The sequence below is a fragment of the Geotrypetes seraphini genome, chromosome 6, assembly GCF_902459505.1.
Source record: "Geotrypetes seraphini chromosome 6, aGeoSer1.1, whole genome shotgun sequence".
Lineage (NCBI taxonomy): Eukaryota > Metazoa > Chordata > Amphibia > Gymnophiona > Dermophiidae > Geotrypetes > Geotrypetes seraphini.
In genome coordinates this window covers 255,300,802-255,327,662 of record NC_047089.1, presented here as the reverse complement: position 1 = coordinate 255,327,662, position 26,861 = coordinate 255,300,802, and the positions used below count along the sequence as shown (strand labels likewise).

The following is a 26,861-nucleotide window of genomic DNA, read 5'->3' as shown; positions in this document are numbered from 1 at the left end:
CGCCTAGTGGCACTAATTGATGCAGTTGTCAATCAACCACCAATCGCTATATAAAGAATCATGCCTAGTGCCATGTAAGCACACTTAGGTTTCGCTAGGTGTCCTAGTAAGGCTTTTGATAGTGTGACTCCGGGAAATACTTCTTCACCGAACGGGTGATTGATTGATGGAATGATCTTCCCCGCCAAGTGGTCGAGGCCAGTAGCGTGCTCGACTTCAAAAGTCGATGGGACAAACAGGTGGGAGTACTACAGAGTTATGCTCAAACAATAGATACTCCAGGGAGGAAGGGTCCTTGAGTAGGCAGATTAGTTGGGAGGGAGGGTTCTTGAGTGGGCAGACTAGCTGGGAGGGAGGGTTCTTGAGTAGGCAGACTAGTTGGGAGGGTTCTTGAGTGGGAAGACTTGTTGGGCCGTCGGTCCTTTTCTGCCGTCATACTCTATGGGGGTAATAATAATTTAAAAAAAAGTCTAAAAAGTGTCCTAAGTGGCTACTTGGACGATCAAAAAGCCTGATCGTCCAAGTACCCATAACCAAAGCTGTTTTTTAGACGTATCTAAAACCAACTTAGGCCTTTCCCCTGCCACTAAACGCACAGAGAGAAAAGAGGTGTGTTTAGAGGAGGGGAAAGGGCGGGCAGTGGGCGGGCCGAACTACACCTAGGCGTACAACAGGTATAACTAAAACATTAACAGGTTGCCTAGTTGGCACTTAGACCTTTTTGACTTAGACGTAGTCAAACCAGGTCTAAGTGCCGAAAAAGGGGCTGCTGAGCTGATGGCCGCTGGCGCCATCAGTTCAGCAGCCCGGCAACCTACCGACTGCAAGCATCGCGGCAGGAAAGATGTCTCATCTCCCCTACCGCGATGCCATCACTCCTCTACCCGAACTGCTGCGACCCGCGGCAGGAGAGATGCCCTATCTCTCCTGCCGCGGGTCACGACAGTTCCGGTAGAGGAGTGATGGCATCGCGGTAGGGGAGATGAGGCATTTCTCCTGCCACGATCCATCACCCCTACCCCCTCACAATTAACATCGGGCCATGTGCCTCAGGCCCCGCCCCCCAGGAGGGGGCCTAAGGCTCCCGGGCCTATTCTGATTGGCCCAGGCGCCTTAGGCCTCACCTGTGGGCGGGCCTTTGGGACGGCTGGGCCAATCCGGCCCCATTCTGTCGGTGGCTGCCTGCCGGACAGGCGGGTTTGGCTCCCCTCTGTCCGGCCAACTTAACAAAAGGTACGGGGAAGGGGGGGGGGGGTCGCGGTTTGACATGGCAGGAGGGCTTGGGCACCCTCCTGCTTGGATGTTTGTGGGGGGGGGGGATTCTGTAACCGGTGTTGTTTTTGACAGACACCAGTTACAGAATCCAGCTTTTAGGCGAAGGACTGGCTCCTCCTTCGCCTAAAAGCCCTTCTGTTGGACATTTGGGGCTTAGGCGTTTTTTTGTTTCATTATGGCTGAAAAGTGTAGACGTGGTGTGGGTGTACTTTTAGACGTAGTGGTGATTGGGTGTTTAGGCAGAGGAAGGCCATAATCAAAACAAGGATGTTTGGTTTGGTTATGGACACTTTCCCTGCTTCTGCATTGAACATTTAAGGACTTAGGCCAAAAGGGGACTTAGACGCTTTTTTTGATTATGCCCCTCTATGTTTCTAGACCTGGGCATCGCTTCATTAGGCCGGCTTTTCAGTCGCCTAATTTGGCGCTGCTTATGTCAGATACCTAAGGACACCTACGTCATAAGAACATAATAATTGACATACTGGGACAGAGTGAAGGTCCATCAAGCCCAGTATCCCATTTCCAACAGTGGCCAACCCAGGTCCCAAGTAACCAGCAGAAACCCAAAGAGTAGCAACATTCCAGAGCTGAGATTGTGATGTCATAATGCCTCATTCCACCAATGCCTAAGAGCCAACCTCAGCAGTGATGTCACAATGGCTTGATTGTCCTATACTTGACTCATAAGAATTACCACACTGGGACAGGCCGAAGGTCCATCAAGCCCAGGATCCTATTTCCAACAGTGGCCAACCCAGGCCCCAAGTAATAAAACAGATTTTATGCTGCTTATGCAAGGAATAAGCAGTGTATTTCCTCAAGCCATCTCGATAATAGCTTATGGACTTCTCTTTTAGGAAATTATCCAAGCCCTTTTTAAACTCTGCTAAGCTAACTGATTTCACCACATTCTCCGGCAACAAATTCAAGTTTAATCACACGTTGTGTGAAGAAATATTTTCTCCGGTTTGTTTTAAATGTACTACATAGTAGCTTCATCAAATCTCCCCTAGTCGTAGTATTTCTGGAAAGAGTGAACAAGTGATTCACATCTACCTCGGTCATATCACCCTGAGAAGTCTCTTCTCCAAGCTGCTTTAGCCTCTCCTCATAGGGAAGTCGACCCATCCCTTTTATCATTTTGGTTGCCCTTCTCTGTACCTTTTCTAATTCCACTATATCTTTTTTGAGATGCGGCGACCAGAACAGCACGAGGTGCGGCCGCACCACAGAGCCATACAAGGGCATTATAACCACACCTACTGTTTGAGAAAGGTGTTAAGAACATAAGCAGTGCCTCCGCCGGGTCAGACCATAGGTCCATCCTGCCCAGCAGTCCGCTCCCGCGGCGGCCCAAACAGTTCACGACCTGTCTAAATCACCAGAAGGGGCCCCCATGCCTCCTTGGTTTCCTAATTGAGTCCTATCTTCCTATCAAAGTCCTAGCCCTCCGGTCTTGCACCTGCACGACCTGGTTGGGTTTCTACATTTATTTTCTGGTTAGCTTTCTCAGTATCCCACGATCCCTTTATCCCTCAGGAATCCATCCAGTCTCTGTTTGAATCCCTGTACCGTTGTTAGGTGTCTTTAGGCATCACTCGGAGCTCTTAAATTGTTTAATTAATTTTTTTTGATTGGCTTAAAACCAAGTAAATTAAGCCAATTAAAAAAAAAATTAGATATGAATCCTGAACTTATGCGTCTAATAGGCAGCCGCAATGAGGTCACGCCATTTATAGAATATGGCCCTAAACGTTTTGCAAAAGTCTTCAGTACAGTTAGTTGGAGCAGCCTATGTCTGTCTCGGAGTATTTTTGGCGAAGAGGAAAACCTCTGCCTGGGCATTGAAGGGAAATCCCTTCCTGCCAGAGGAGTATATGAGGTTTGTTCAAAAAGTTCCAGGACAGTTTGAATTGCGTGCCAATGGGAAGTTCTTTTGAGATGCACTAGGCGGCTCTGAGTGGCTTGAAACTTCAGGGGAGAGTGTGGTGCAGTGGTTAAAGCTACAGCCTCATCACCCTGAGGTTGTGGGTTCAAATCCCATGCTGTTCCTTGTGACCCTGGGCAAGTCACTTAATCCCCCCATTGCCCCAGGTACATTAGATCGATTGTGAGCCCACCGGGACAGGCAGGGAAAATGCTTGAGAACCTGAATAAACCCATGTAAACCGTTCTGAGCTCCCCAGGGAGAGCGGTATAGAAAATTGAATAAATGAGTAACCTCCTTTTTACCGTTTGTTGATATCTGTTTTCGACTCTGAGCTACAGCAGTTTTTGTGAAAGTGTGTTTTTCGCGATTGGCTATTTTTCATCACGTGCGACCGCAATGAGCAGCGCTACGGCGTGAAGTTCTGTTTTAAATTGGATACTTATGAAATGTTGAAAATGGCTTATGAGTTACATGTCATGAGTCATGGCAGGTGTTAGAATGCGTCAAAATTCCCGAATTTTGAGCAAGAAACCAGCCACCCGACTCTCTTGACTTCTTATTGTTTCCTAAAATTAAATCCGCACTGAAAGGAAAACGATTCAACACCATTGAAGACATAAAGCTAAATTCAACAGAGCAACGTTTGGTGATTGCGGAAGACGCTTCGAAGGACGGTCTCCAGAAGTGGGAACGATGTTGGGAAAAGTGCCTCAGTGGAATAGGTTGTAAGATGGTTTCATCATTTTGTTTGATAAAATCGGTCCTGGAACTTTTTGAACAGACCTCGTACGTCTGCTGAGTGAAGATTGGGACAGGACCAGGGTCAAACACGTGTTCAAGCCGCCGTTCTTTTGACATTCTTGAGTGAAATGCTGATCGTTCGGATCCTCTGCCCTTCTTTCTTTGCAGCTCTGCATCTTTCAGAACTAATGTGATTCATTAATGCTACATGCACCTAAACTAAGAATTAACCCATTGAGTTGATTTCTATGCGCAAAAAAAATTTACATTTGAAAAGCTGCAAACTAGTCAAAGCTCAAGAACAAGCTGGAAGTTCTTTCAAGCTCATCCTCAGCTACCTGCAAAACATAGTACCTGCACCATCCTACTAGGCTGGATTGTTTCAAGGGATGCACCCAGTTACAAGCCTAAGGCCTGGCTTCCCTGGGTAGGCCTTCTCTTGCTATCAGGAGCTAAGCAGGGTCAGGCCTGGCTAGTATCTGGATGGGGGACCACTGGGGAATGCCAGATGCTGTAGGCCGGGGTGTCAAAGTCCCTCCTTGAGGGCTGCAATCCAGTTGGGTTTTCAGGATTTCCCAAATGAATATGCATGAGATCTATTTGCATGCATTGCTTTCATTGTATGCTAATAGATCTCATGCATATTCACTGGGGGAAATCTAACTGGATAGGGGCCCTGTGTTGGGCAGCAGCAACACGGCAGAGCCACAGACGGTGCAGGAGAAGGCAATGGCAAATCATAGTGCCATGATGGCAGGTAAAGACCAAATGGCCCACCCACAATAACCATTATCTCCTGCACTCTGCATAGGGAGGGTTCCTCACCTTGCATGCAGCCTGGGTCAGTGGTCAACTCAAAGGTATACACGCACAGTTACAAAGAGTAAATCCTCTAGCTCATTTCACTTGGGAAAACTATTTGAATTTCACTGCTATTGGGTTCACTTCTCAACACCACTAGACAGATGCTGGCAGGTGGTCAGAGAAATTTTCGGTCTCTTAGTATCAGCATCACTGCTGAAAATACACCTACATTAGCTGCCAACAAACATGTAAATCCATTTGAATATTGCTTATTTCCTTCTGAACATACTCTACTGCTACAATTACTACTATTACCGTGTTTCCCCAAAAATAAGACACTGTCTTATATTAATTTTGGGCCCCAAAAAGGCACTAGGTCTTGTTTTCGGGGAGCTTTTCTTTTTTTCTTGTACCATGATCATCTCTCCCTTCCTCTCCTCCACCCCAATTCTTCCTACACTTCTCCCTCCCTATTCGCGGTTTCGGCACTCGCGGTTTCACATATTCGCGATTTCTCGTCGGATGACTCTGCCCCCCCAAAATGTCATCATTAAACTCAATAGGTTCTCATAGCAGGAACCCTGAAATGCACCAAGTACCAAGTCACAAATAGATAATAATAACAAGGAAAGCTGTAAATCGCTCGAGGTCCAGCCAAGCCCGGTTTCTGGGACTCGAAGCAGACCCAACAGAGATCAATTTAGATTGAAACAAATCAAAGTCACTCAAAGCTTCCGCCGAAGCGGTGAAGTACGGGGAGGCTGGAGGGGGCCACCATTTCTGCCCCCATGGTACCTCATTATCTGGAAAAACAACATGAATTCGATCACTTACGTTGGTTTGGACTTTAGACGGGACAAAGCTGCTCGTATGCAATAGCGGCTTGAACAATCTATTGGCTCCCTCAGTTTCTTGGGCCCCTCCCTGTCTTTCTGATTGGCTCTTTAGGTCTTTGCTCCGCCTTATAGTGTAGTCTGTGCCGCCCAGGCGTTTCCACTCTTCTCCATACTTCACCGCTTCGGCGGCAACTTTCAATGACTTTGATTTCTTTCAATCTAAATTGATCTCTGTCGGATCTGCTTCGAGTCCCAGAAACCGGGCTTGGTTGGACCTCCAACCTTCCATGACCAACATTCAAAAGTTAAGTTTGGAGTCTTTTGCTGGGGGGGGGGGGGAAGTTCATAGCAGGTGTGCAGGTGCGATGAGTTAATTTAAGCTCCCATACCAGTTCTGTTAGCGCTGGGGATTCGTCTCCTTTAAAATTCATTTGTGTCCCCTTCTCACATGTGTTGACGATATAGCAATAATGATGTCACTTTCCCCCAAACCGCGAATAACATATGAAAAGTTATTTGCAGTTTTTCCATGTTCGCGCCTATAGCCAGAACGCATCCACTGCGAATACGGAGGGAGAAGTGTATTTTCTTTCTCTCCCCCACATGTGCAGCATCTTTCCTCCCCTCCCACCCATCCCCTTGTGCAGTATCTCCCTCCCTCCCATCCCTCGGTGCAGCAGAACCCTTGAAGCTTCTATCCCTCCCATCCTCCCAGCCCCCTATGCAGCACCTTTCTATCCCTCCCATCCTCCCCGCCGCTGCGCACCCCACACCCCCCCTGCTGACCCTTCCATCTCTCCCTCCCATCCGAACCCCGACCGCGAGCCGAAATACCTGGAAACAAACAGCAGCGTGGGCAGCACATGCTGAATCGCGGCCTGCCCTTCTCACGTCTGGGCGTTCCTCTGCCGCATCACTGATGATGTCATCAGCAACGCAGCACGAACGGCCGGGCATGAGAAGGGCAGGCCGTGATTCAGCCTGTGGTGCCCACGCTGCCGTTTGTTTCCAGGTATTTTGGCTCGCTGTCGAGGTTTGAACAGGAGGGAGAGATGGAAGGGTCGGCAGGGGGTTTTGCTGGGGGGGGGAGAAGCGCTGCTGCTGGTGACTAGGGTTATTTTCAGGGTAGGTTTTATTTTCGGGGAAACATGGTAACTAATCATTTCTATAGCGCTATTAGACATATGCAGCACTGTACATCAAAACACAGATGAGACAGTCCCTGCTCTAAAGAGCTTACAATCTAGTCAAGACAGTCAAACTGGACAAGATGCATCAACACACTGTGCTCAGGTAAGGGAATGAGAAAACAGATATTGGTGCTTAGCAGGTGGGTTGGAGTTTGGAATTGAAGCAGCTTCAAAGAAGTGGACTTTGAGTCTGGATTTGAATATTGCCAGAGGCGGAGCTTGACGTACCGAGTCAGGCAGTTAGTGCAGCAAGGTAGAAGGGACGGAGTCTGGAGTTGGCCATAGAAGAGAAGGACATAGATAACTCCGATGAGCGGAGTGCTGGGGGGGAGGGAGTGTGAGGAGAGATACTGAGGAGCTGCACAGCAAATAAACTTGTAGGTCATTACGAGGAGTTTGAACTGTATGCAGAAACAGATAGGGAGCCTTAGGAGAGGAGCAACAGTGGTGGAATATTAGCAGAGTTCCGAACAGATTGAACAGGAGAGAGATGGTTTGGTGGAAGATCCGCGAGAAGCAGGTTGCAATAATCTAGGGGAGAGGTGATAGAAACATGACGGTAGATAAAGGCCAAATGGCCCATCCAGTCTGCCCATCCGCAGTAACCATGATCTCTTTCTCTCTCCGAGAGATCACACGTGCCTATCCCAGGCCCTCTTGAATTCAGACACAGTCTCCGTCTCTACCACCTCTTCCGGGAGACTGCTCCACGCATCTACCACCCTTTCTGTAAAAAAGTATTTCCTTAGATTACTCCTGGTGTAGTAATCTTGGCTGGAAAGTGAGAGAATGGATTGGAAGGAGGTCAAGAGGAATTTGCAATGAATGAAGTCAGCATGAGTACGGGATTTGAGCCAGAGTTGTTCAGCAGACTTGGCACAGGAGGCTAAGTAGCGGATTTTAGAGTTTAGCCAGGGCTGGGGTTTGGGGCGCCTTCTAGAGTGTGGGGTAGAAGGAGCAAGGAGAGAGTGGTCTTATAGGAGAAGGCAACCTCATTTACAGACTTGTGTAGCAAAGTGGTAGAGATGAGGAGTGAAACAGCGGTGGAGAGAGTGTTGGGGTCGATGGCCTGAAGATTCCTAAATGTACAAGTGGAGATTGGCCGGGGCTGGGAGGTAGGGTGATGGATTGTGAAAGTTATCAGATGATGGTCAGAGAGGGGAAGGACTGCCGTGGAGCAGTTGGTGAAAAAGAGGAGATCAAGGCAGGGGGTAGGGTTGGTGAAGATCAAATGAGGATGTTAGGGCTAGAAGCATAAGGGTCAGAGGGGCGCTAGCATGAATGCTGAAATCACTAAGGATGAGGGAGGGAGATGAAGTCAGTGAGAAAAGAATGACAGAGGTGCAAAAAGATGGCTAGAGTGGACTTCAAAGGAAGAGAAGTGGTGAGACTGAGGTAGAAGAAGGGGGTGAAATCTACAAACGCCACCTCCACGTCCAATTGGGCCAGGTGTATGGGAGAACAGGTAGTCTCCATGGCACAGGGCGGCAGCCGATGTAGAGTCATCCGGGCAGATCCAGGTTTCAGTTAGCGCAAGCAGATGGAATGATTGAGAGATGTTGTGGATATAGGCAAGCTTACTGGAGACAGAGCGGGCGGACACCATCATGAAAGAACCTTCACAAAGGTTATGAGAACCCACCTTGACTTTCTCTATTTGATCTTGCAGAGAGTCAATTAAGAGATCTCCCACTGGCTGCCAGCTGCCCTTGGTGAGCTCAGCCTGACGTAGCTTGGGGTCCAGATCATCCATGGCATCCTGAAGCTCCTGCAGCCTTTCCAGGGCTTCATCTATCTTTTTCTGCCAATCCGCGGAGCGCAGGTTTAGCTTCTCCCACTCTGTCTTCACCTCATCTGCCTGTCTCCGCAGGATTCTGGCAACACTTTGTGCCCGCTCTTCAGGTGGCAAATCTAGGCATGCAAAGCAACAGAGTTTTAGGAATATATAATGAATGCTACAGCAATTAGAATAGCTTGAGGCAACTTCAGTGGCTGCCAAAGAGCAAAGAAAAACCATTCATAACTCAACAAATTGACACACCACTGCTGGAATCTCTAGGACAAGACAGTGAGTTTGTACAATATTATTTCCACAGTGATTCTTCCTAATACAAAACCTTACAACACGCACTGAGGACCTGAACACCATGGGGCCGATTTTCAGACTTATTTTGTACCTGGGGTTATGGAGGGTTCAGTGTCATAAGGAGACGCAGTGGGAATTAAGCCTGGTTCTCAGGCCACCAGTACTAACCATTAGGCTCCTCCCCCACACCAAAGACGTGGCATGGGATTTGATATATATATTGCCTTTCTGGGGTTACATAGTTTGCTTGGAAGAAGTAAGACCTCCTGAGATCTTCTCTTTGTGAGTTTGGGTAGTTTTTTCTTCTTTTCAATATTGTATTTGAAGAAGTGATCCAAGTTTTGAAACACAGCTGATATATAATAGGACTTATAAGAACTTTTTAAAATTAAATAAGCAAAAAACTAAAATAGTTTGGTTTGATGAATATGATCAATTGAATGTTCATTTATTTAAAAATTTATATACCGTATATTACCTATACGGTTTACATAGCCACAGTCATAAATAATGGACAGAACATACAAATTAAATGGTTACAAAAAAATTTGCTATAAGATTCAAATCATCAGTAAAACATCAGGCTTTTACGAACAATTGCGTTTTCAGCAAATTAACTTTGATCTCAGATGAGACTCTAATTGAGATACTATCTAAAGTCTAGTGGAAAGTTTGAGGCCACAAAACGTCCCAGTAGAAACCATTTCAACAGGGGAGGGACCAGTATTGTAACAGACTGGCCACATCGACATCCCAGTACAGCAGTGGGACATCTTAGAGGGCACTGCTGTGAACTTCACATAAAGGGTGCCAGATGTACATCTCATCATAACCCCCTTCTAATGTGTAGTGACCCCCCCCCAAAAAAAAAAATTAAAAAAAAACCAACAAAACCCTACTATACCCACCTGTTTCTCACCCCGATAGCCCTTAGGGTTGCAGGTGGCACTTATATGGCAGGACTTTGGGCGGTTTTAGTGGCCTCTCGCTCTCCACCATAAATGTAGTAGTTAGAGTGTCTTCTGGGCCCGGGCCTGTCATTTACTGATGCTCTACTCACCTTTCTCATACCAGATGCTGCAGTTTTTTGAGCGGGGGGCGATTCCACCGAAATCTTACTCTACTGCCTATAAGCGACTCCTGCAGCCATAAGGGCTATTGGGGTGGGAGACAGGTGGGTATAGTAGGTTTTGGGAGGGTCACCATACATTAGAAGGGGGTTATGGTGAGATGTATATCTGGCACCCTTAATGTGAAGTTCACAGCAGTGCCCTCTAAGGTGACGCACTGCTCTACTGGGATGTCTATGTGGCCCGTCCATTACAATGCTGGCCCCTCCCATATCCAAATGGTGTCTATTTCGACGTTTCTAACTTGGCCTTTTTTGGGGGTCGAAAATGGCAAAAAACGTTTGATATCCTGGTGACCAAGACATCCCAGTAGGGGATTTTCATTTAAAAATAAATTATTTGGACGTCCTGTTCAAAAATGGCTTTTTCTCTGCCTCTGAATGTTTTGCAGGAAACATCCAAAGTCAGACTTAGACATTCTATCGAAAATGTCCCTTTCAGATACTTTGATGCCCAACTGCATTTGCCTTCACCACCAAGGTGTGAACAACAGTCAGGTAGGCCAAGTTCAACCTGGAACCTTGCAACTTTGAAGTAAACAGTACGGTACTCTCCTGAAATTCGCGGGGGTTCCGTTCAAGGAACACCTGTCAAAAGGCAGGGGAGGCAGGAGAGGGTAGCTGGAGTGCTGGCAGGTGAAGAAAATCACTAGCGGGTCTGCTCCGACCACCTCTTCCTGTAATAAAGTTGGGCAACACCAATCTTGACATGCAGCTCCTGATTGGTGTAGCCTGACTTTACCACAGGAAGAGGCGGCTGGAGCAGACCGCGAATGAGTGAGTCCACGATTCGCGATCCATGAATTCGCGGGGGAACACTGTATTTTCTTTCACCTACAACCACTTTGTGGCTCTGTCCCCTCCCACCCCGTCGCCACACAAACCACTCCTTCCTTCCCTGAGCTCGGGGCCTCCGAGCATGCATCGATGCAATGTGATGACATCACACACATGCGACAATAATTTGTTTGGGGCACAAACGTGAGACTAATAGTAAATATATTAAAGATACGTTTTGTCAAATACAGTTATAAGCAAGGATTCATCCAGACCAAAAATACAAAAATATAGCTGACAAACTGAAAATCAAAAAGATGAAAAAGATGAAAAGGAGAAAAATAAACCTCAATTGAGGGCAGTTGGGACTACACAAGTACCCAATCATCCACTCATCATCACGGGTCTATAAAAAACTCCAAAACATGTATAAATAATCAATTCTCACGTCTTTCATTCATACAAAATCTTCTTTTTGTTATTTTTCACAGTCTTTTTTTATATCATTTTTTGTATATATGATTTCAATATAAATGTCAAGCAGTAAAAGGCCCGAATCCCAAACTTAACCACATTAGTTGGCGAGGACTACAGCTGAATGTAATAAGTATAAGCAGTTTTTAGAGATATGAAGCATATATCTGGAATCGTGAAAAAATACACTCATCTGAAATCGAGGGTTTTCACCAAGGGCTTCCAACTCAAGGTCCCGACAGAAAAGACTTTCTGTTTCGCCCGGCAAGGGCTACTTCAGGGGAAAAATGCCAACTCCAATATCTCTCTGCTTCTAATTATCTGCTGGTAGTAAAGCCAACTCCTCTCAAGATGGTGCTGGGCACCAGCAGATAATTAGAAGCAGAGAGATATTGGAGTTGGCATTTTTCCCCTGAAGTAGCCCTTGCCGGGCGAAACAGAAAGTCTTTTCTGTCGGGACCTTGAGTTGGAAGCCCTTGGTGAAAACCCTCGATTTCAGATGAGTGTATTTTTTCACGATTCCAGATATATGCTTCATATCTCTAAAAACTGCTTATACTTATTACATTCAGCTGTAGTCCTCGCCAACTAATGTGGTTAAGTTTGGGATTCGGGCCTTTTACTGCTTGACATTTATATTGAAATCATATATACAAAAAATGATATAAAAAAAGACTGTGAAAAATAACAAAAAGAAGATTTTGTATGAATGAAAGACGTGAGAATTGATTATTTATACATGTTTTGGAGTTTTTTATAGACCCGTGATGATGAGTGGATGATTGGGTACTTGTGTAGTCCCAACTGCCCTCAATTGAGGTTTATTTTTCTCCTTTTCATCTTTTTCATCTTTTTGATTTTCAGTTTGTCAGCTATATTTTTGTATTTTTGGTCTGGATGAATCCTTGCTTATAACTGTATTTGACAAAACGTATCTTTAATATATTTACTATTAATCACACACATGCGTCCATGCGTTGGTGCCCTCCAGATGCGGCCCTGATCTCCTAAACCTGGCCAAACTTCAGGCGGTTTTTGAAAACCAGGGATACTGGACAGTCCTCTAAAAAAAGAGGACATGTCCGGGTAAATCCCAACCTACGGTAATCCCAGCTCTGTCCCCTCCCTCGTCCACATTAGCACATCTGTCTTTTTAGTTTGGACAGTACAGAAGACCATGTGTTATCGTTTGTATTTCTCTGCTCTTGAACTGTGTGCAGTCTGGTTTCTTAGGGTTTCAGTTTAACTTTTCTGTTCATATTTAGATTTTTAATTTGTAGTTACTGACTCAGTACTTGGTGTTAAGAACATACTGGGACAGGCCAAAGGTCCATCGTGTCTGCTCTCCACCAGCAAAATTCCTCGGTTTGTCCAGGTAATTGTGCCAGCTGAGGACCCAGTGAAGTCACTATTTATTTTTCAATTTTCTATACCATCCCCCGCCAAGGAGCTCAGAACACTTTACATGAATTGATTCAGGTACCCTGTCTGTCCTGGTGGGCTCGCAATCTATCTAATGTACCTGGGGCAGTGGGTGGATCACAAGGACCAGCATGGAATTGAACCCACAACCTCTGGGTGCGGAGGCTGTTGCTTTAACCACTGCGCTACAAACTCCCCCCTACTGCACGCATAAGCTCTGATATTAGATCCGTGGTGATCACTACGGCCTGGTTTGTGGCCCTGTCCACCATTTTTCTCATTGCTTCCCTTGTTTTTATCTTTATTCTTTCTTGGTTAGATATTTGTCCATATATTAATTGCAAAGCCATTAAGACAGTTGGAGGCTCCAAAATATCAAATTTACAGTGTTGATGCCATTGGATGAGGGTGAGGGGTCTCGAGCAACCCAGAAACACGTCCCGCCGCACTCACGACATCACATGACCCCTCTTCATTCTTTTATAGAAAATAAGCTCCTACTAAGTGCACGGTTAGAGAATTAACATCCCCAATACATAACATTTTGATGACTCCTGATCATAACAGATCTACCTTATCCAGACAGTTGTCATCATTTGCACATTGTGGATATGAACATTAAGACCCTCTAAACATCCTGAGTGGACTGATTTTTCACTCCGTCAAAAATTACATAGACTAGGGGGTCAGTCGATGACACTGCAGGGAAATACTTTTAAAACCAATAGGAGGAAATATTTTTTTCACTCAGAGAATAGTTAAGCTTTGGAACGCATTGCCCGAGGATGTGATAAGAGCGGATAGCGTAACTGGTTTTAAGAAAGGTTTGGACAAGTTCCTGGAGGAAAAGTCTATAGTCTATTATTAAGAAAGACAGGGGGGAAGCCACTGCTTGCCCTGGATTGGTAGCATGGAATGTTGCTACTGTTTGGGTTTTGGCCAGGTACTAGGGACCTGGATTGGCCACTGTGAGAATGGATACTGGGCTTGATGGACCAGTGGTCTGACCCAGTAAGGCAATTCTTATATTCAAGTTTCTGGAGGAAAAGTCCATAGTCTTCTGTTGAGACAGACATGGGGGAAGCCACTGCTTGCTCTGGATTGGTAGCATGGAATGTTGCTACTATTTAGAGTTCTAGAATTTTGTTGCTCTTTGGGGTTCCGGAATCTTGTTATTCTTTGGGATTTTGTATGAAATGTTACTACTCCTTGGGTTTTGGCCAGGTACTAGGGACCTGGATTGGCCACCATGAGAACGGGCTACTGGGCTTGATGGACCATTGATCTGACCGTAAGGCAATTCTTATGCTCAAGTTCCTGGAGGAAAAGTCCATAGTCTTCTGTTGAGACAGACATGGGGGAAGCCACTGCTTGCTCTGGATTGGTAGCATGGAATGTTGCTACTATTTAGAGTTCTAGAATTTTGTTGCTCTTTGGGGTTCCGGAATCTTGTTATTCTTTGGGATTCTGTATGAAATGTTACTACTCTTTGGGTTTTGGCCAGGTTCTAGGGACCTGGATTGGCCACCGTGAGAACGGGCTACTGGGCTTGATGGACCATTGATCTGACCGTAAGGCAATTCTTATGCTCAAGTTCCTGGAGGAAAAGTCCATAGTCTTCTGTTGAGACAGACATGGGGGAAGCCACTGCTTGCTCTGGATTGGTAGCATGGAATGTTGCTACTATTTAGAGTTCTAGAATTTTGTTGCTCTTTGGGGTTCCGGAATCTTGTTATTCTTTGGGATTCTGTATGAAATGTTACTACTCTTTGGGTTTTGGCCAGATTCTAGGGACCTGGATTGGCCACCGTGAGAACGGGCTACTGGGCTTGATGGACCATTGATCTGACCGTAAGGCAATTCTTATGCTCAAGTTCCTGGAGGAAAAGTCCATAGTCTTCTGTTGAGACAGACATGGGGGAAGCCACTGCTTGCTCTGGATTGGTAGCATGGAATGTTGCTACTATTTAGAGTTCTAGAATTTTGTTGCTCTTTGGGGTTCCGGAATCTTGTTATTCTGAACCAGTAAAGCTATTCTTATGTTCTTATACTTGGAGGTATTTTTTGTGGCTTGGAGGGGGATGGGCGGGTTCTGAGGCCCCCCGTTAGCATGACTGTCTCTGAGACTGTGAGATTCAGCCTGAACTATAGGAGTTCTGGGTTAGCAGGAGAAGTGAGAATTTATAGATCTCTCCCTCATGGTTGATCCCTCTATTACAGCTCCGCATTCAATTACCTCGAGGCTCCTGGTACAGTTTTTCCAAATCTTCCAAAGGCTGCTCAGCCAGAAATATCCTCGCTGTTTCCAGGGTGTTCACGATGGCCAGCTCTTTAACTTTCAACTCCCTCTTGAAGGCCTGAGAAAGAAGGAATAGCAGGAATAATAATGTGACTCTAAGTGCTTTTTAATAAGACTCCCCACCCGTGTCTGCTGCACCATAGATTGATGTGAACAACAAAGAGGAAATAACTAATTTTAGGCCAAGCCAAGTGTTCTCAGAAAACTCAATGAATATGCAGTAGAATGGGGGAGGGGGGAAGAGGGTTAAAGAGATCATTCAGTGAAGGACTTTTCGGTAACACTTCAATCAGTTCTGGGCTGTTTCCTTCTCCACCCCCACCCCCATCCCCAAAAGCATTTGTCTAAAGGCTTGTCTTCATGGGAAAAGAGTGTAGTCTAAGCAGGTGGCAGGAAATGCCCAGGGTAGAGAATGACATGGGGCAAATATTTTCCCCATTCCAACGAGAACTAATTTTCCCATTCGGTCCCGGTGAGTTCTTTTCCTGTCCCTGCCCCATCCTTGTAAGCTCCGTCCTCATCTGCACAAGCCTCAAACACTTTAACATCCTAAGTAGCAACATTCTAGAGCTCAGATTGCGATGTCATCATGCCTCATTCCACCAATGCCTAAGCTCCTTCCTCATCTGCACAAGCCCCAAACCCTTACAGATCCTAAGTAGCAACATTCTAGAGCTCAGACTGTGATGTCATAACGCCTCATTCCACCAATGCCTAAGCTCCGTCCTCATCTGCACAAGCCTCAAACCCTTGAAAATTCTAAGTAGCAGCATTCGAGAGCTCAGATTGTGATGTCATAATGCCTTATTCCACCAATGCCTAAGCTCCGTCCTCATCTGCACCAGCCTCAAATGCTTTAAAATCAGAAATAGCAACATTATAGAGCTCAGATTGCGATGTCATCATGCCTCATTCCACCAATGCCTAAGCTCCGTCCTCATCTGCACCAGCCTCAAACCCTTGAAAATTCTAAGTAGCAGCATTCGAGAGCTCAGATTGTGATGTCATAATGCCTTATTCCACCAATGCCTAAGCTCCGTCCTCATCTGCACAAGCCTCAAATGCTTTAAAATCCTAAGTAGCAACATTCTAGAGCTCAGATTGTGATGTCATAATGCCTCATTCCACCAATGCCTAAGCTCCATCCTCATCTGCGCAAGCCTCAAACGCTTTAAAATCCTAAGTAGCAACATTCTAGAGCTCAGACTGTGATGTCATAATGCCTCATTCCACCAAAGCCTAAGCTCCGTCCTCATCTGCACAAGCCTCAAACGCTTTAAAATCCTAAGTAGCAACATTCTAGAGCTCAGATTGTGATGTCATAATGTCTCATTCCACCAATGCCTAAGCTCCGTCCTCATCTGCACAAGCCTCAAACGCTTTAAAATCCTAAGTAGCAACATTCTAGAGCTCAGACTGTGATGTCATAATGCCTCATTCCACCAATGCCTAAGCTCCGTCCTCATCTGCGCAAGCCTCAAATGCTTTAAAATCATAAGTGTCCGAGGCTTGTGTAGTTAATGCAGAGCTTACAGGAATGAGGTAAGGACTGTGACAAAACTCACGGGGACGGGGCGGGAAAATTGAGTTCCTGCGGACACGGGGACAAATCTGTCCCCATTGATTCTCTAGCCCAGGGTTTCCCAGTGATGTTAGCCATCTGAGAACCTGCCCATTGTTCTGGGATGCCAGTAGGTGCTGCCCCATTCATACCAGTTCTGGAAAACAAGTACCTCTTTTTACAGCAATACGGAGTAGATGTATAGCACAGAAGAATTCAATTTAACTCATTTCACTAAATTAAAATATAATTCAGGCCAGCTGACACAAGTTTTTCAGGCAGCAACTATGGATGTGTTAAGCTCTGGAACGCGTTGCCAGAGAATGTGGTAAGAGTGGATAGCGTAGCTGGTTTTAAGAAAGGTTTGGACAAGTTCCTGGAGGAAAAGTCCATACTCTGTTACTGAGAAAGACACTGCTTGCCCTGGATCGGTAGCATGGAATGTTGCTACTCTTTGGGTTTTAGCCAGGTACTAGTGACCTGGATTGGGCACCCTGAGAACGGGTTACTGGGCTTGGTGGACCATTGCTCTGACCCAATAAGGCGATTCTTATCTTCTTATGACTGGAATACCTACATGCATGTACATATGTGTGCAATACATACATTAATGCTAATATTCATGCCATGCGTTACTCTTGAAAATGACGACTACATGTGATGAGTAGTTTGATGCCTAAGTGGTGGGTAATTTGAAAATGGGTTTACACGTGGACGGAGTCCAGTGGAACGGGTGCACAGTCACAAGTGCTAATCATTATTATTATGTGCCATCGAGTCATGTTCAAGTCCTAGCAATGAATTACAGATCTAATAAGCAATCGGTTATGTGCAAGTCCGGGAAAGTCCTCCAGCGTCATCTCCATGGTTATTTCATCATGTCCAGTCACCCTCTTGACATGATTCCTTCAATCTTCCCAAATACAATGTCCTTCTCCAGCGATCCCTTTCTTTTGATGGTGTGACCAAAAGAAGACATTTGTAACTTCATCATTTGAGCATCGACTGGCATCTCTTCCAGAATCGATTTGTTAGTTCTTCTGGCGGTCTATGGCATGCGTAAAATCAAAGAATACTATAATCCTCATGTGTTTCTTGGTAATCTCGATGTGATTTTTTATACTAGCTCTTCAGCTGGTCTAAGTGATCACAATGGTAGACGCATATTTTAGTCGTCAATCTTGGAACCTTAAATAAGGGTCTTGAAACCTTTTTTTTTTTTTTTTGCTTTAGTGTTTTCTTAATTTTGGGGGTGCTTGTTTCTTTTCAGATTGGTGTCTACCTTGTAGGCTCTGTCTTTTGGAGTTTATAAATTGGTGTTGTGATTTTATTGTTTTTTTTAATAGGTTTAGGACTAAATCATTGTATTGTAAACTGTGATAAAGACTAGATTTTGAATTTCTAAACACTGTGGTCTTCTGAACCTTCACAATTGACTATTTCATAAGAATAACATTGTACAAACTGGCTTGGATGTACCTAGAGTTCAATGGAGGTGTGGTAGACCCTGATCGATTTTCAGAGGGATTGTGTTCGTGAGGAGCTTGCTAAAGGTGGATAAAGCGATGTGGCTGGATGGTGTACATCCGAGGGAACTTAGGGAGGTTCTGGCAGCTCTGTTGGCTGAACCTTTTCAATGCTTCTTTAGAATCGGGAGTGGTACTGGAGGACTGGAAAAGGATGGATGTGGTTCTTCTCTATAAAAGTGGAAGTAAGGAAGAAGTAGAGAATTACAGGTCAGTAAGTCTGAATTCTGTGGTAAATAAATTAATGGAAACACTTTTAAAACAGAGAATAGTGATGTTTCTGGACTCCAGTAGATTACAGGACCCCAGACAACATGGATTCACTAGAGGCAGGTCTTGTCAGACAAATCTGATCAATTTCTTTTACTGGGTGACCAGAGAATTGGATAGAGGGAGTGTGCTAGATGTTAGGAAAGCCTTTGACAGTGTTCCACACATGCGTGTAATAAATAAGTTGAGTGCTCTCAGTATGGTTGAGTGGAAGGCGACAGAGGGTAGTGGTCAATGGAGATAGCTCTGAGGAAAGGGAGGTTGCCAGTGGTGTGCCTCAAGGTTCTGTTCTTGGGCCTGTTCTTTTTAACATATTTGTAAGCGATGTTGCTGAAGGGCTGTCGGGTAAGATTTGCCTCTTTGCAGATAATACCAAAATCTGCAATAGAGTAGACACCCCGGATGTTGTGAATAACATGAAGAAAGACCTGGCGAAGCTTGAAGAATGGTCTGAAATTTGGCAGCTAAAATTTAATGTTAAGAAATGCAAGGTCATGCATTTGGGCTGCATAAACCCGAGGGAACAGTACAGTTTAGGGGGCGAAGAACGAATGTGCATGACAGAAGAGTGGGGCTTGGATGGGATCGGACGTGATGATCTTAAGGTGGCCAAACAGGTTGAAAAGGTGACGGCGAAAGCTAGAAGGATGCTAGGGTGCATAGGGAGCGGTATGGCCAGTAGGAAAAAGGAGGTATTGATGCCCCTGTAAAGACTCTCGTGAGACCTCATTTAGAATATTGTGTACAATTCTGGAGGCAGCACCTTCAAAAAGATATAAAAAGGATAGAGTCGGTCCAGAGGAAGACTACTAAAATGGTGTGTGGTCCTCGTCATAAGGCGTATGGGGAGAGACTTAAAGATCTCAATCTGTATACTTTGAAGGAAAGGCGGGAGATACGATAGAGACGTTTAAATAGCTGTGTGATCTAAATGTGCATAAGTTGAGTCCTTCATTTGAAAGGAAGCTCTGGAACGAGAGGGCAGAGGATGAAGTGAAGAGGTGACAGGCTCAGGAGTAATCTGAGGAAATATTTTTTAAAAGAAAGGGTGGAACAGTCTCCCAGAAAAGGTGGTGGAGACAGAGATTGTGCCTGAATTCAAGAAAGCTTGGGATAGGCACGTGGGATCTCTTAGGGAGAGAAGATAGTGGATGCTGCGGATGGGCCATTTGGCCTTTATCTGCCATCATGTTTCTATACAACTCAAAATTCCAAGAGGTAAATCAATTCTTCTTAAATGCTATGCCCTTTTATACTTAGATTATCATTATAAGTATAATTCAAGTGTTAAGAGCCATAGCCAATAGGAAGAGGAGATGCAAATGTTAAGAACCTTAGCCAATAGGGAGAGGAAGAGATAGTGGATGCTGCGGATGGACCATTTGGCTTTTATCTGCCATTGTGTTTCTCTGTTTCTATAACCATAAAGTTCTATGACATCACAATGCAGGTGTAAAGAGCCTTAGCCAATAGGAAGAGGAGGAGAGAGTGGATGCTCTGAATGGGCCATTTGACCTTTATCTGCCATCATGTTTCTATGTTCCTATAACCATAAAGCTCTATGACATCACAATGCAGGGGTAAAGAGCCTTAGCCAATAGGAAGAGGAGATGCAAATATTAAGAGCCTTAGCCAATAGGGAAAGGAAGAGATAGTGGATGCTGCGGATGTGCCATTTGGCCTTTATCTGCCATTATGTTTCTATGTAACTATATTTGTCAAACTCTAAGATTTCTTTCTTCAATTTGAGATTTCTTTCCTCTTTATTTTGTATAAAACTCTTATTCTTGTCCTAGATTGTTGACTTGTATATTTTTTATGTATTTAGATTACTTCTAATTTTCACCCTTTTGTATTCTCTGATATTTGAAATTCAACTGTTTTTGGTTTGAGAATTTGTTTAGTAACTAATAAAAATAAGCAATTATGTTTTTAGCACTGTGACGAGCTGGGGACAGAGAGTGGGCATGAATTGGTCAGTGCATGGGCGTTACCTTCTGCCAACTGATTAGCCTCTATCGCCTACAAAACAGGTGGTGGTAGGAGGGATACCAGATGTGCCCCACCCCCCACCCAAACCTCATGTCTTCTTCCTCCTGTCCTAGCCATGTCTGAAGGGTCTCTTAGCATGCATAGATGCAATGTGATGTCACATACATGTGCGCATGCATGTAATGCCATCACGTTGCTTGGTGGCTCTCCAGGCGCGGCCCTAAACTTGGCGCCTTCCAAAACCCAGTCAAACTGCCGGGTTTTGGAAATCCGTTCAGGTGCCCAGTCTGCTAGAAAAAGGTCATGTCTGGGGTTCCCTGGACACCCAGTAGCCCTTGGTGGTAGGGACTCACACACTAATGGGAAAATTAGCACACGACCCTTAATATTAAAATTGGGACAATCGTTTCCCAGCTGGGAAAAATGGCGGGAATAACCTGCATAAGGGCACGCTAAGGTTACTTTACACTGCTGCTTGATAAAAGGACCCCCTCAGGCCTGCCCACTTCCGGCCCCGCCCCCTCAACCTGTTCACTTGTCGTGAGGGCATTCGCGCATGCACTGGTGCGAGGTGATGATGTCACACGCAGGCGCGTGATGTCACCATGTTGCATCCATGCAGATGCCGTCCCGCCAACGCTGCTAGCTGGAAGCTTTTCCCTCTGACATATCCTTGAAAAGGGGGAATATGGATGCCTGGTAACCCCACCATAATGGGATCTAAAGAGGCACTTTCTCAGTGACAGGAAAGGAAATGGGGGCTTCTCTATGGCCTTTTTGTGGCTTTGGCATTTTAAAGCTGACACTGAAAGTGGTGGGTGTTCGCAGTGGCATCACCCCTCCCCGCTCCTCTCCTTGGTGCGTGCGCATGCCCCTTGCCTTCCCCTGGACCTTTTTTTACTTCCCCAGCGCAGAGTAGCTGCCCAGGTTGGCATCGGCGCTCTCTCTGATGTCACTTCCGGGACCCGTGCCTAGGGGCGAGCCAGTACCTATGTGAGCATGCTGCTCATGCCGGAGACGTTAAAAAGATACGGGGAAAGAGAAGCGGTAGGTGGGTGTGGCAGGGGTGAAGTGCCACTGCCCTGCATGTTGCTCAATCTTACTATACCACTGGGTGCTGAAGGATTAAGGGACTTGCCCAGGGTCACTGGGATTTGATCTCACGACCTCTAGGTGCAGAAGCAGCAGCTCTACCAGTGAGCCACACCTTCAGTCTGTCCCAGAATGGCAACTCTTATGTTCTTATGTGAGTCAGGTATAGGACCATGGAGCCATTGTGACATCACTGATGAGGTTGGCTCTTATTGGTGGAATGAGACATTATGACATCACAATCTCAGCTCTACTTCCCAAAGACAAACTCTTTCCACTCCTGCAACTAGTATGAATTATTTCTATAGCGCTACCAGACGCACGCAGAGCTGTACAGAGTCACAAAAGAGACAGTCCCTGCTCCAAAGAGCTTACAATTATTATTATAATAGAACATCAGAAGATCAGAATTAAATTTAGTCGATTTCAAAATTATCATGATAAGCGGATTTTTTATTATTTTTATGGAATAATGTTTACAGTTTCTTATCTATCTTAGTATAAATAATTTGTATTGTGCATATTTTACTTTGAATAAGTTAGGGTCGCATTTTGTTAGTCAGTATCTTTATTGAATTCTGTTATTTTCTTTTATAAGACATTGTTATTTGGATCTGTATTTTAATTACTATTGTGTAAATTGCCAAGAACTGATGGTTTGGCGCTATATAAAAATAAACTATTATTATTATTACAATCTAAACAGACAAACATGATCTCATGGATACAGTTAAGGGGGGCGGTTAATCAGCGGGCTGGGTTGGAGGGCAGAAGAGAAGGGTTAAGGATTGAAGGCTATTTTAAAAAGGGAAGGGGGCTTGACGGACAAACTCGGGTAATTTATTCCAGGCCTGTGACCATCAGCTCTCAGCCTGTTTCCGTTCAGTTTTATAAGAAAAAAAACACAAAATCTGGGAGGGGGAGAGAGATAGAGAGTTGAGCCGGGCGAAAAAAAACCATCCTGAGAAGAGAATTAGCTGGAATGAATCCCTAATTCAGAACCAATGATTTCAGGCAAATTTGATCGAGTTCTTCAGCTTCTTGCCCACTTGGTGGTGAGCGGTGAGGAAATTGAAGGCACATAACTTATGATCTGACAAACCGACAAGTAAACCACTTTATTTAAGCCTCTCTGCTTGTCATTGGCGCCGAAGCAGTAATGGCATTCTGTACACTGCTTTAATAAGATATACTGACCAGGAGCACTTCAACCCCCAGCGGGGCGATTGCCAGAAGCTTCAAAGACAGCCACGTCATTTACGGTTTTTTAGGGCTGGAATCACAGATACTATCAAATGAAAGCCGGACAATGAGAAACCGGGCTCAGCCTTTTCTTCGCTAGGGTTGAGCAAAAGGAATGAAATGCAAGCTTCCGAGCATCCAAAGGTACCGAATTTACAGAGAAGCTCCCCCCCCCCCCCCCAAATGCAGATTTTGTTATGAAATGGGAATTGTGCATTATAGCAGCTATGCTGCGCTTCTGTACCACGGTTTACAGGCGCAGTAAAGGATCAAAAGCTACAAAGACAGTCAAGGTGCACCCCCTCAAAAAAATGCAGCAAATTGTCTTCTTTTCTATCACCTCCAGCAAGAAAGCTTAAAGAAAGCCTCTTATCTAATTACACTGAGATAAAATGGGCCACACTGGGATGTTTGTCAAAAGGATTCTCAGCTAGGGTTTTTTACCACATGGCTTCAGAAAAAGGAGGACGGATTGAGACAGCCAGGATTTACTTCCATTGCGTTCCGTGGAAGTAAAACCCGGGGCAGTACTTGGAGAGACCTCCCAGGAAAGGAACTTGGGAGTTCTGATCGACAAGTCGATGAAGCCATCCATGGTGCGCCCTCACCTGGAGTACTGCGTCCAGCACTGGTCGCCGTACATGAAGAAGGACACTCAAAAGGGTCCAGAGAAGAGCGACTAAGATGGTTAAGGGGCTAAAGGAGTTGACATACAGTGAGAGATTGGAGAAACTGGGACTTTTCTCCCTTGAACAGAGGAGACTAAGAGGGGACATGATCGAAACATTCAAGGTACTGAAGGGAATAGACTTGGTAGATAAAAGCAGGTTGTTCACTCTCTCCAAGGTAGGGAGAACGAGAGGACACTCTCTAAAATAGAAAGGGGATAGATTCCGTACAAACGTAAGGAAGTTCTTCTTCACCCAGAGAGTGGTGGAAAACTGGAACGCTCTTCCGGAGGCTGTTATAGGGGGAAACACCCTCCAGGGACTAAAGACAAAGTAGATAAAGACAGGTTGTTCACTCTCTCCAAGGTAGGGAGAACGAGAGGAAACTCTCTAAAGTTGAAAGGGGATAGATTCCGTACAAACGTAAGGAAGTTCTTCTTCACCCAGAGAGTGGTGGAAAACTGGAACGCTCTTCCGGAGTCTGTTATAGGGGGAAACACCCTCCAGGGACTAAAGACAAAGTAGATAAAGACAGGTTGTTCACTCTCTCCAAGGTAGAGAGAACGAGAGGACACTCTCTAAAGTTGAAAGGGGATAGATTCCGTACAAACGTAAGGAAGTTCTTCTTCACCCAGAGAGTGGTGGAAAACTGGAATGCTCTCCGGAGTCTGTTATAGGGGGAAACACCCTCCAGGGACTAAAGACAAAGTAGATAAAGACAGGTTGTTCACTCTCTCCAAGGTAGAGAGAAAGAGAGGACACTATCTAAAGTTAAAAGGGGATCGATTCCGTACAAACGTAAGGAAGTTCTTCTTCACCCAGAGAGTGGTGGAAAACTGGAACGCTCTACTGGAGTCTGTCAGAGCGGAAAACACCCTCAAGGGATTCAAGACAAAGTTAGACAAGCTCTTGCTGAGCCAGAACATACGCAGGTAGGGCTAGTTTCAGTCTTAGTTAGGGCGCTGGTCTTTGACCAGAGGGCTGCCGCGTGAGCGGACTGCTGGGCACGATGGACCACTGGTCTGACCCAGCCGCGCCAATTCTTATGTCTCAATTCATCCTCTTTTTTCTGGAGCCAGATGGTAACCCTTTGATCAGCATCACTTAAGACGTTTTTCCAGAGTTGCCGCATCTCTGACTCAGATCAGTTTAGTCATTTGAACACGAGTTTATTTTAAAAGCCATTTGCACGTCAAACAGTGTTTATGTGTTACAGTAGACACAGATAAATCCGGGTGGTCTCGGTGGTCATCTCACCGTGATTTGTTATGTGTTTAGAAAATGATCCTTTAGCCCTGGGAAGGAGAACATCCTCCACCATTCCGACATTGGTATTCGCTCATGTTAAAAATGAACACATGGGAACACATACTGTGCCCTTTGGGAGAAGTTTAAAGACGTAGCCACGGGAGCTTCAATGGACAAGGAGACAGTAGGAACAGGGGGACCATAGGGACAGGTGGGAGGGCAAAAACAGAAAACAAATGTACTCAGCATTTGCCTAGAAGGAGGGTTACCAGATTTACGGGAACAAAAATCCGGACCCATGGCCCTGCCCCCAGGACTGAGCCACGCCCTGTTCTGCCCCAGGCCCCGCCCCTCAACCCAGTCGCTAGTCGGGAGAGCATCTGCACATGTGCTGGTGTGACGCGATGATGTTGCATGTATGCGCGCATTCACGCGACATAGCCACGCTGCATCCGCGCATGCGCAGATGCCGCCCCGATGCTGCCGCTAACAGGAAAGCTTTTCAAAACCCGGACAAAGTGCTGGGTTTTGAAAAGACATCCAGACCTCCAGACATGTCCTCGAAAAGGAGAAATCCGGACGTCTGGTAACCCAACCCAGAAGCTGTGCTTATTTCTTGATTATTAGTGTGTTTTCCACTGGTTTACCAATAAAGATATTTTTTTTAAAAAAGAGGCATGCTCTAAGAATATATGCGCTAGGACACTTTGGGGCTGATTCTATAAGCAGCGCCGAAATCAGTCGTCACCTAAATAAAAGGCACCGGCCGTAGGTCAATCAGGCTTAAGCGCCATTTACAGAATCATAGCTAACGGCGACTGTGGAGAAACGTAGGCACCTGAAATGTAGGGCAGGATTTTAAAGGCCTACATTTCAAGTGCCCAAGTTTTAGGAGAGGGGCAACGTGAGTGCAAAGACACTGGCGTGCAGCAAAATTCTGAACAGATAGAAGGGGAGAGAGATGGGTCAGCGGGAGACCTGTGAGAAGCAAGTCGCAGCAATCCAGACGAGAGCGTGGACGAGGGTCGTGGTATTGCGCTCAGAAAGAAAAGGCCGGATTTTAGCGACGTTGTAAAGAAAGAAAAGACACTTTTTGGTGTGTGAAGAGAAGGAGTCAAAGATGACCCCAAGGCTACGAGGAAGATGAGAGCGTGACACACACTAATTCGCCAGCGCACTCTGAGTCCATTAGTATGTCTTAGTAAAAGTACCTTTTAAGGATCTTTGTTTCCTGGTTTAAATAGCTTTACCACCAGGTGCCATATTAACGTTTCAAGTTTCAAGTTTCAAGTTTTATTTCACATTTGATGAATCGCCTATTTCAGAGTTCTAGGCGATGTACATAATATAATAAAGAAACTTTAACCTAATTACAATAAAATCAAATTGTGACTCACATGAGAGATAGGAAAGGAGGGTAAAGTTACAATGGGGAAAAGGAAAAAAAACAAAAAAACAGGGAAGAACGGAAGGTAGGGTAAAAATTTATTCAAAGCACTTCTTGCATATTTGTTTGAGCCAAATCAACAATTTAGAGGATTAAAAATTAGTTAATGGCGTCCATAAGTTAAATTATAGATCGAAGGCGTCCTTAAATAAATGGGACTTTAAAAGCTTTTTAAATATTAGGATATCACTTTCTATTCTAATATAATGGGGAAGGGAATTCCACCATTGTGGACCTGCAACAGTAAACATATCAGCTCTTCTCGTTCCAATGATTTTTAAAGAAGGCACAGTTAGTAAATTTTGATTGGATGAGCGCAAAGATCTTTGGGGTTTGTATGGGATAAGTGATTTCAAAATAAATTGTGGTTCACTGAATGTGAGGGACTTAAAGATTAGGAACATCAGTTTGTAGAGGATCCTATGGTTAATTGGTAACCAATGCGCGTCTATTAACAATGGGGAGACGTGATCGAATTTTTTTGCATTATAGATTAGTTTTATGGCCGTGTTCTGAATGATTTGGAGTCTTCTTTTTTCTTTTTGGCTGATATTTAAAAATAGGGCATTACAGTAGTCGATTTTGGCTATGATGAATGAATGGATTAAAATCTTTAAAGAAGAAGGATTGAGAAATTTGGAAATAGATCTTATCTGCCGAAGTTTGAAGAAACATTGTTTAACAATGGAGGAGATGTGTTCGTGATAAGATAAATTATTATCAAATAGTACACCGAGAATTTTACGTTTCATGAAAACTCTGAATCAAGTCTGGCAAATGTTGAAGAGCTGTGTGTGATGACGATGAACGATTCCCAAAACAGAGTTCTTGAAAAAGGGTTATTTGTGG

At 45.0% G+C, this 26,861-nt stretch overlaps 1 protein-coding gene across 12 annotated transcripts in view; it reads right to left on the bottom strand.

Moving 5' to 3' along the window:
* DMD (dystrophin) overlaps nucleotides 1-26,861 on the bottom strand; it is a 2,510,493-nt gene that overhangs the window by 321,976 nt on the left and 2,161,656 nt on the right. For all 12 annotated transcript variants that reach the window (XM_033949686.1, XM_033949693.1, XM_033949692.1 and 9 more), the window contains 2 exons: nucleotides 14,904-15,024; nucleotides 8,422-8,690 (listed from right to left, as the gene is read on the bottom strand). In XM_033949686.1, coding sequence (XP_033805577.1) covers nucleotides 8,422-8,690; nucleotides 14,904-15,024 — 390 coding nt within the window. The remainder of the gene's footprint in view (nucleotides 1-8,421; nucleotides 8,691-14,903; nucleotides 15,025-26,861) is intronic.